Here is an 8,854-nt window from a genome sequence, read left to right on the forward strand (position 1 = left end):
GGCCCGGTCCTCTTTCTCGGGCCCAGACCAACGGCCGCGGCGCGCGCCTCAACGGCGGGGTGGCGGCGTTCCTGCGCATGCGCGGCGCCGGCCGCTCGGGCGTTTAGGTCTCAGAGGCGCCGTTGCGCGTGCGCGGCTCCGCCCTCTCCGGGCAGTTTGGAACTTGGGGTTTGGAGGCGCGCGCCCGTGGCGGGGACCGAGCCGAGGGACCGAGGCCGGCTCCGGTGCGCAGGCGCAGAGGCGGGGTGGCGGCCCCCCGGCCCTTCGGCTCTGGACCCCGAGCCCCGCCACCTGTGCTTAGTCTAGGAGGGCTGGGGGTGCCGCCGCCGCTTCACCTTCCCCCTCTTCCCGCAGCCAGAAGCCGGCCGCAGTCCTGGGCCTCCCGCATCCCGCCCGAGGTCCGGATGGCCGCCAATGTGGGTGACCAGCGCGGTGCCGAGTGGTGAGTAGGGGCGAGGCGGGTGTCCTCCATTTCCGCCCTAACCAGGACCCCCAGCAGGAGAGGGGCGGGGGGCGCGTGTCCCCCATCTCCACCCCGAGTCGTGTTTGGACCCCAGCCAGGCAGGGGACCTCACGGAGGGTGGGTGAGGAGAGGGGCGTCTCTGATGGATCGATAGGTTTGGACAGGCAGCGGACCCGATCTCGTATTCTCTGTGAAATCGAGGCCCTGAGCTGGGGTTGGAGGCTCCTTGCAGCTCTAAATTCTATAAGTCTATGAGGTCATTTCCTGTCTCCGTAGGGCAGCTCAGTACAGTCTGGGGAGCGGGCCGGCCCGGGAGAGCAGCATGGATGCGCCCATGCACGAGAATCCCGAGTGGGAGAAGGCCCGGCAGGCCCTGGCCAGCATTAGCAAAGCCAGTGCCACTGGCAGCTCCGCCAAGAACAGCACCAACGGCCAGGTGGCTACTGCCCAGGTGAGGCTCTGATTGCTCTCCTGAGTGCTGGGCAGGATTATCTTGGGGAGGGGAGGGGAGGGGAGGGGATGAGCCTCAGACCTCTTGGTTTGGGGCTCCGTTTGGCACATTGGCCAGGTCTTGAGAATTGGGCCAGACTTGAGGTGCCTTTGCGGGCAGACAGAGAGAAGACTTTGTCCCGTCTGAGCCTTTTTAGTTGGCTGTGTCTGTGGGGAGGCAGGGAGGGGAGAAGGAGTTCGGGAAGCATGGAGGAGGTGGAGGGACACGACTTGTAGGACTTGGTTGTTGTCCTCAGAGAGCCTCCTGTCCAGGGGAGTGCTTCTGGGAAAACTCCCAGGCAGAGGGGTAGGCCTGGCATTTGGAGGAAGCGGGGAAAGACGCTCTGACCTTTTTACTAAAAGGATGAGCCCCGGTGGCCGGAGTGGAATCATTCTTGCCCCTTCCCCTCTTTTCCCCAAGTGTATTTCGGAGCACCTGGGAGGAGGGTGTGTGTCTGTGTCCCTCACTCTGTGCCCTGCCCCCCCACCTGTGTCCCTTCAGTATGTGGCTCAGGCCGATGCAGCCGCGCTCCAGCAGCAGCAGTATTACCAGTGGTACCAGCAATACAACTACGCCTATCCCTACAATTACTATTACCCTATGGTGAGTGCTGGGGAATGGAGGGAGGAAGGGAGGGAGGCAAAGTGGAGTCCATGCTGGCATCCCCACTGACCCCCGGCCTGTCTCTTAGAACATGTACCAAAGCTATGGCTCCCCGGGCCAGTACAGCCTGACCACCACCTATGCGACAGCGGCACCACAGCAGGCAGCGACCCCTGGGCAGCACCAGGGAGCCCTCACCCAGGTAAAGCCTTGGGGTCTCATGATCCCATCTCTGCTTCCCAGGAGTCCTGAGTTAAGAATTTGGGCTCTGGGCTGGGATCACTCAGGTCATAGATTCCTCTCTGGAAAGGACCTCAGTCTTTTTTCATTCAAATTCCTCATTTTCCAGATAGGGAGACCAAGTCACAGGGTCTTTTCCCCGAGATTGTAGAGCAAATAAGGGCAAAACTCCAATCTGATCCTTCTCCCTATTCAGGGCTCTCTTTCCCCCTCAGTGACTCTGTAGCTCATCTCCTCTGGAAGAGAGGATGATGAGTCTCTGTTAATCCAGATTTGGCTGCTGTCTCCTCAGGATTTTAAGGGACTCAAGAGAGCCAAGTACCAGAGCCAAAGATTAAGATGGCATGGCCCCAACAGGGCTCTGGATCACATGGTGTAATGGAAGGAGGCCTGGGCTCAGTGCCAGAAGGCCTGGCTTAGAGCCTGGCCTCAGGCATTTCTTAGTGCCTGAGGGCCAAATGTTGGACTCCTCCCCATCCCCCCAGTAAAACAAGGGGTTTGGGCCAGGTGACCTCAAATCACTTTTAGAGAACTCTGAGCAAGTTAAATTTCCTAACAGGAGATCCCTTATTGATAAAATGGGGGCCCTCTTTGCTCAACCCAGGGTTCTCTTGTTAAGGGAACTCTTGGGCAAACCTGAAAGCACTCCATCCATTGATGAGTATTACAGATAGAGGCTCTCAATTCTCAGTCACAGGGAGCGGCAGCCTCAGGTTACCCAGCTCCATATGTTTGTATTTCCTGCCCGTCCTTTGGTTTGCTCAGCTGTCAAGAGGCAGGATCAAAATCATTGGTCTCTAAGAGCCCTGTCAGCTTTGATTCCTGAAACTGAAGATTGCTCCTGCTTGGCTGGCTCTCCTCCCTTCCTCCTTGTGCTTCTTAACCATGGAGACATCTCTGTTGACTGAATTTAGACAGACAAAAAATGGTGTTTATTTTCAGTGACTTCTTATTGAAAGGTAGCATTTTCTTCAGCCAAGAATTTTGAAGGAAACCCCCCCCCCCAACAGTCTTCTAAGAAAGGGGTCTGTAGGCTTTACCAGGCTGCCAGTGGCGTCCATAGGCTTCCCCCTCGAGCCAGATGTTTAGAGCAGTGGTGCCAAATTCAAATAAAAACAGATCTTTGTAGGTCACATGTTGACAAAATTAACATTATGTTATATATCTTATGAATCATTTCCCATTTAGGTTTTCATCTGTTTCAGGCCGCATTCTCAATTTTTGAGGACTAAGTGGCCCGGGGCCAAGACTTTGACATCTGGTCTAGTCCATAGCTTTGGCTTTTTAGGTACCCTGCAGTGACCACATGTGTCTTGTCTTGGTAGCCTCCAGTTCCTGGCATGGAAGAAACGATGTCCTACCCGACCCCTCCTCAGCAGTTACCAGCAGCCCAGCCCCCTCAGCCGCCCCCACCCCCACAGCACTCAGGCCACAATCTGGGAAGCGGGGCTCAGCCGGGTTCCTCTTCAGCTCAGCATGGGCAAGCTAGCCCAGTGACGAGTCAGGCCTATGGGCAGCACGGTTACTCGGAGCCTCCCAAGCCCAAGAAAGGACAGCAGCTGTGGAACCGCATGAAACGTGAGTTTTTGGAGGCTTCTTCTTGGGCCAGTTTTGGGGAAGAAGACCATGATCAGACCACAGCGTGGTTACTCAGACAGTTTTAGGAATAGGCAGCCTTTGCCTATGAGAACTCCAGGGATGGCATTTGCTTTTAGAGAGTTTGTGGTATGAGGGGAAGACCAAGCCCTGGGTTTGGGATTGAGATTTGACTGCTGAGATCTGCTTTGGTACTAGGTGTGTTCTGGGCCCCTTCCTGGAATTGTCTCATTCCCTCATAAAGCAGGGCCAAGGCTTGCCCTTCTTTCCCATTTGACTTAGACCCTAACTGGTGTGTTCTTTTCCCTTCTCTTCTCCCCTCCTCTTTGGGAGTTCTGGAGGTTTGTCAAAGGAGAATGGCTACCTTGGCCCTTATTGTTGCTGTTTCCCACCTTTCCCAGAAGCCCCAGGGGCAGGCAGCGTCAAGTTCAACATCCAGAAACGGCCCTTCGTGGTCACCAGCCAGAACTTTAGCTCTAGCTCTGAGGGACAGCACAGCAGCTTTGGGACCCAGGCCAGTGCGGAGAAGCCACAGAGCCACAGGTGACCTGTTTGCCCAGCTCCCAACCCCGAGCCTGCCCCCTTCCTCCTGTGAGTGTAGGGGAGGGTGAGCCCGAGGGTCAGGGCCAAGCTGAGCTCCCTTTGCCCTTCTTCCTGCCCCTTCCCTGCTCCCTCTCCAACAGCATGCCTCCAAACAGGAACTTCTCAGGGAAGCCAGAGGACTGGCCCCAAGACATGAAGGAGTATGTCCAGCGCTGCTTCACCGCCTGTGAGTCTGAGGAGGACAAGGACCGCACGGAGAAGCTTCTCAAAGAGGTCCTCCAGGCCCGGCTCCAGGACGGCTCCGCGTACACCATCGACTGGAGCCGAGAGCCGCTGCCGGGGTCAGTGGGGGCGGGCTAGGAGGCAGGGTGGTGCTCCCCCAGCTTTCATCTTCCCTCCCTCCCACGTGGCCTTCTCTGGGTGTCCTTGGCTTGCCGCTTCCTGTCCGAATTTCAAGACTCATCAGCAAAATGGGCCTGAGCACATTTGTTGGGCCCTGCTCGGGCTCTTAGTGGGGAGCCACGCATGAGGGGCAGCATGAAAGGTCGAAAGGCAGGTTTTGGAGGGCACCTTCGGCCACTCCATCAGGCTGTGTGTGTGTCCGTCCGAGGACCTCCCCAGTGAAGTCTGGAGAGGCAGGTGCGGCCCCGGCTGGTCTCCGGGTGGCAGCAGCTCTTGGGCATTTGCCCTCTCGGAGAGGCTGGTGGGGATCCGGAGCTAAAGCTAGAGGACGACGACTTTCCTTCCCTCTACCTTCAGGTTGAGCCGGGACACTGTGACGGAGAGCCCCAAGAAGAAGCGCTGGGAAGCCTCATCCATCCTTCACCCTGCCCGGGGTGCCGGAGGGACGCCTCGGGGTGGCGGGACCCAGCCCCAGCGGGGGGCAGGGGGCACCGGGAGCGCCGGCCGGGGACGTGGCAGCAGCTTTGCCACCAAATTTGGGAACCGGAACGTGTTCATGAAGGATAACAGCTCATCCTCGAGCACAGGCTCTCGGTCGCGCTCCTCCTCCCGCTCACCTTCCCGGCATTTCCGTCGCAGGTAAGGCGGGCTCGGGCAGAAGGTGCGGGTCTAGCTGACGGGAAGCCCCGTTCTAGGGCAGAGACCTGGCCTGGGCCTGATCCTGCTGCCTCCTCCCTCCTCCCTCCCCTCCCGTGTTTCCCTGTAGCGACTCACACTCAGACTCTGACAGTTCCTATTCGGGCAGCGAGTGCCACCCAGGGGGCCGGAGGAACCCAGCGCCCAAAGGCCGGGGCGGCCGGGGTGCTCACATGGACCGGGGCCGAGGGCGCGTGCAGCGTGGGAAGAGGTGAGGCCTCTGGTTATTGGGGGCGTCCCTGGGGGTGGGGGTGGGAAAGCCTCCTCCCCGCCCCCTGGCTCGTGCCTGCCTCCTGTGGCGGGCACAGAAGCACGTAACGAGGGTCTGAGGGTCCTCTCGTGCAGGCACGACCTGGCCCCTGCCAAGCGCAGCCGCAAGAAGCCGGTGGCTGCCATGGAGTGTGAGGACCCCGAGCGGGAGCTGAAGAAGCAGAAGCGCGCGGCGCGGTTCCAGCACGGCCATTCTCGGCGCCTGCGCCTGGAGCCCCTGGTGCTCCAGATGGGCAGCCTGGATGGCGGGAGCGCCGACCCGGACTGGAACGAGCTCAAGATCGTGGGGACCTGCCCGGACATCACCAAACACTACCTCCGGCTCACCTGTGCGCCAGACCCTTCTACCGTGCGGCCCGTGGCTGTAAGTGGGCCTCGCGTGACGTCCCGGAACCGCCCGGATCTCTAGGGTCCCGGGAAGCCCCTGGCCCAGGCCTGCGCTCAGATCTCCCTCCTCCTCCTCAGGTGCTGAAGAAGTCTCTGTCCATGGTGAAGTCTCACTGGAAAGAGAAGCAGGACTATGCATTTGCCTGTGAACAGATGAAGTCTATTCGCCAGGACCTCACTGTGAGTCCTTTGGGCCGGGGCAGCGGCTGAGGGGGCAGCGGCCGAGGGGGCAGCGGCCGTGCCCGTGACCGTCCTTCCCTCCGCAGGTACAAGGCGTCCGCACTGAGTTCACCGTAGAGGTGTACGAAACACACGCTCGCATCGCCCTGGAGAAGGTGAGGGAGGCCCGGCCAGGCCTCGTCTTCCCACGGCCTTCAGGGCCCTCCTGGTGCCCCCCCAACTACCCCCGCCCGCCTCCCAGCGCCTCCTCGTTCCCCCAACCTGGTCTTCCTCGTCCTCTTCAGGGTGACCACGAAGAGTTTAACCAGTGCCAGACGCAGCTGAAGTCGCTGTACGCGGAGAACCTGCCGGGCAACGTAGGGGAGTTCACCGCCTACCGGATCCTCTACTATATCTTTACCAAGAACTCAGGGGGTGAGCGCGGGCCGGGAGGGGAGCGGCGAAGGGCCGGGCGGCCGTGGGGAAGGCGGGGGCGCTCATCACTTCTCCTCTTCTCTAGACATCACCACGGAACTCGCTTACTTGACTCGGGAGCTGAAGGCAGACCCCTGTGTCGCCCACGCCCTGGCACTGCGGGCAGCCTGGGCCCTGGGCAACTATCACCGTTTCTTCCAGCTCTACCGGAATGCTCCCTGCATGTCTGGCTACCTTGTGGACAAGTTTGCTGATAGGGAACGGAAGGCTGCTCTCAAGGCCATGATCAAAACGTATGTGAGGGCCGCCCAGTCCCCCCACACCCTCATTCCTGTGACCGCCCCCTCCCACGTGCTGCTCTCCATCTCTCCTCCTGCGCCCCCTCCCCATCACCGGCTGGCCATCCCGCCCCCGTCCCCTGGCTCATTCTTCATCCTTCTCCCCAGGTCCTCGTGCATCTCCCCCTCCGTCCTGCTGTCTCTCCTCTTCCTCCTCACCCCTCCATTGATCCCCCCATCTTCCCCTCTCGTTCCTTCCAAAGCCTCCGTTCGTGTCTGTCATACATGGTTCTGGAGTTAGTGTCAAAGCATCATCATTAGGCCCTTCCTGGGCAGTCACAGCCAAGGCCCAGGGTCTGACCGGGGGGAGGGCTCTGTCCCCCCCACCCCCACCCCCGTCTGAGGGGCCCTTGTGAGAGACTCAGAAGGCTCTCGTGAGCTGCCCAGGCTGACCCAGAGCCCCCGAAGGAGTCCCCTTTAGGGCCCTCCATGCTCTCCTTCCCCGAGAAGTGGCGACCTCGCTCTGGCCTTCAGAGAGGGCTCGGGGTGCTGGCGTCGGCCTCGGGGGGGCCTCTTGGCAGCTTCTGCCTGTTGCTCCCAGCCCTCCCTCCTGGTGCCGAGCAGAGCTCTTGCCTGGGACGGCCCTTCGGATACTTGCGGGTGGCTCCCCAGGACTTGTGTGTTTCAGGGTGCACATCCGTGGCTTGGCTAAGCGGTCCTCCGGGGCTACCCACGTTAGGCAGCTCTTGAGCTAATTGCCGTCCTCCTTCCAGTGTGGCTCCCAGAAATGCACCCACGACTGACTCCAGGTGGGGGCTGAGCAGGGCAGAGGAGAGCAGGTGTACCCCCGCCGCCTCCTTGCTGGATGTTGTGCCCCACATGGCATGCGTGGTGTTGGCTGTCACCCCTCCTGGCTCTTTGGGAGCTTGAAGGCCAGGAAGACCCCAGATCTTTCTCAGACGGACTGCTGTCTGTCTGGCCGGCCACACCTGCTTCCTTCCCTGTGTGCACCCCAGGGTAGGGCTCCCCTTCGTCCCCGATCCTCGGCTTGCTCGATTCAGGCCCACGTCGGGGGCCAGCAGGGCTCTTGGAACCTAGATTCATCCGCCTCACTGGTTGGATGTTCAGCAGCTCATCCCAGGAGCTGCCAGAGAAGGGCTTCGGGCTGGGGTACGGCGGGCCTGTCGGGGGGTTGGGCTCAAGTTTCCCCTTGGACAGGCCTGTTTGTGTGACCTTTTGGGCAAGTGACTGAACCTCCCCGGCCTTTAGGAGCCTTCCTGAGAGCCCGAATGCGAGCCTCGGCCTGGCCTGCAGCCCTTTAGTGGGGGGCCGGCATCTTGGTGGGAGGGGCTCTGAGGGGGGGCATCCCCTGTTGGCTGAGGCCTGGCACGTGGCAGGGACTCCCCTTAGCACGGCCCCCCTTCTGCAGCCGCCTCTTCCCCCAGCATCCTCCTGCGGCTGCCGTGGCTAAGGCCCTTCCTGGGGTTTCTCTTAGACGACCAGCCTGGCAGCAGCTTTTGTATTTAAAAATGCCAGCCAGGAAGGGTGGCTGCGTGCCAGAGCCTGGGCTGGCCGCCATGATCTCCCATCAGCCACCCGTTCTACAGAGGGAGAAACTGAGGCAGACACGAAGGCACTTGCTCAGGGTCACACAGCTAGCAGGTCCTTTCTGGACAGCTAGGAGGCCCTGCGGGGCATCGGGCGGCGCCCTCTTGTCTTTATGGCCCTTCGGACCCCCCTTGGAAGCTCCTCACAGACTAGCCCTGGAGGGGTGCCATTAAGGAGGCCCCCCCCATCCTCCCCGTTCTGGGCAGCAAGTGCGCCCGAGGTCTTATTCCTCCGTGGAGCCCCAGCCCACCTCCCCGGGCGCTCCCGGCCCCTCTCTGGTCTCCGCAGGCAGCAGGAGGCCAAGAAAGCCCCCTCGTGGGCCCAAAGGCGCCCTGGTTTCGGGCTCTTGCGCGGAGGCCTTTGAGGCGCAGCCGGGTGGAGGCCCGGGAGAGGGCCGAGCCGCAGAGCTTTAGAACTGGAAGGCCCGACGGGAGCGGCGTAGTCCGAGCCGGCCTCTCCCCAGAGCCGCCAGGCCGGGAGGGGGTAGCCGAGGTCCCGCATTTGAACCCATATCTTGTGACCCGGGCGAGGCCGCAGCCCGGGAGCAGTCCGGGGCTTATCTGGGTCTTCCTGGGCCCCCGGACCCGTGTCCGTTCTGTGTGCGTGGCTGCCTCCGGTGCTGGTGTGCATGCGCGTGTGTGGCCAGCCGCGACCCCCCTCCCCGCAGATGCCTGACCCTCCCCT

The 8,854-nt window shown here is 61.2% G+C and overlaps 1 protein-coding gene across 4 annotated transcripts; it reads left to right on the forward strand.

Moving 5' to 3' along the window:
• Nucleotides 1-366: 366 nt before the first annotated feature.
• LENG8 (leukocyte receptor cluster member 8) lies at nt 367-8,848 on the forward strand. Of its 4 annotated transcripts, none has more exons than XM_044684714.1 (14): nt 367-442; nt 740-914; nt 1,374-1,556; nt 1,645-1,758; nt 3,122-3,374; nt 3,794-3,935; nt 4,076-4,276; nt 4,695-4,976; nt 5,104-5,244; nt 5,379-5,667; nt 5,769-5,870; nt 5,957-6,025; nt 6,155-6,284; nt 6,370-8,848. In XM_044684714.1, the coding sequence occupies exons 1-14, from the start codon at nt 405-407 to the stop codon at nt 6,861-6,863; spliced, it is 2,613 nt and encodes an 870-aa protein (XP_044540649.1). In that variant the 5' UTR covers nt 367-404; the 3' UTR covers nt 6,864-8,848. The 4 variants fall into 4 exon arrangements, with proteins under 4 accessions (XP_044540649.1, XP_044540650.1, XP_044540651.1 ...); XM_044684715.1 differs by having other exon boundaries at nt 4,091-4,276; XM_044684716.1 differs by having other exon boundaries at nt 1,455-1,556.
• The last annotated feature ends 6 nt before the right edge of the window (nt 8,849-8,854 follow it).

Source organism: Gracilinanus agilis, unplaced genomic scaffold (assembly GCF_016433145.1).
Source record: "Gracilinanus agilis isolate LMUSP501 unplaced genomic scaffold, AgileGrace unplaced_scaffold55333, whole genome shotgun sequence".
Lineage (NCBI taxonomy): Eukaryota > Metazoa > Chordata > Mammalia > Didelphimorphia > Didelphidae > Gracilinanus > Gracilinanus agilis.

What these genes read in the sequence shown, in the direction of transcription:
- LENG8 (XM_044684714.1), top strand. Translation starts at nt 405, where the DNA reads ATGGCCGCCAATGTGGGTGACCAGCGCGGTGCCGAGTG. An exon ending in GACCAGCGCGGTGCCGAGTG is followed by an intron (nt 443 to 739) that starts GTGAGTAGGGGC and finishes CTGTCTCCGTAG; the next exon opens with GGCAGCTCAGTACAGTCTGG. An exon ending in GCCAGGTGGCTACTGCCCAG is followed by an intron (nt 915 to 1,373) that starts GTGAGGCTCTGA and finishes CTTTTCCCCAAG; the next exon opens with TGTATTTCGGAGCACCTGGG.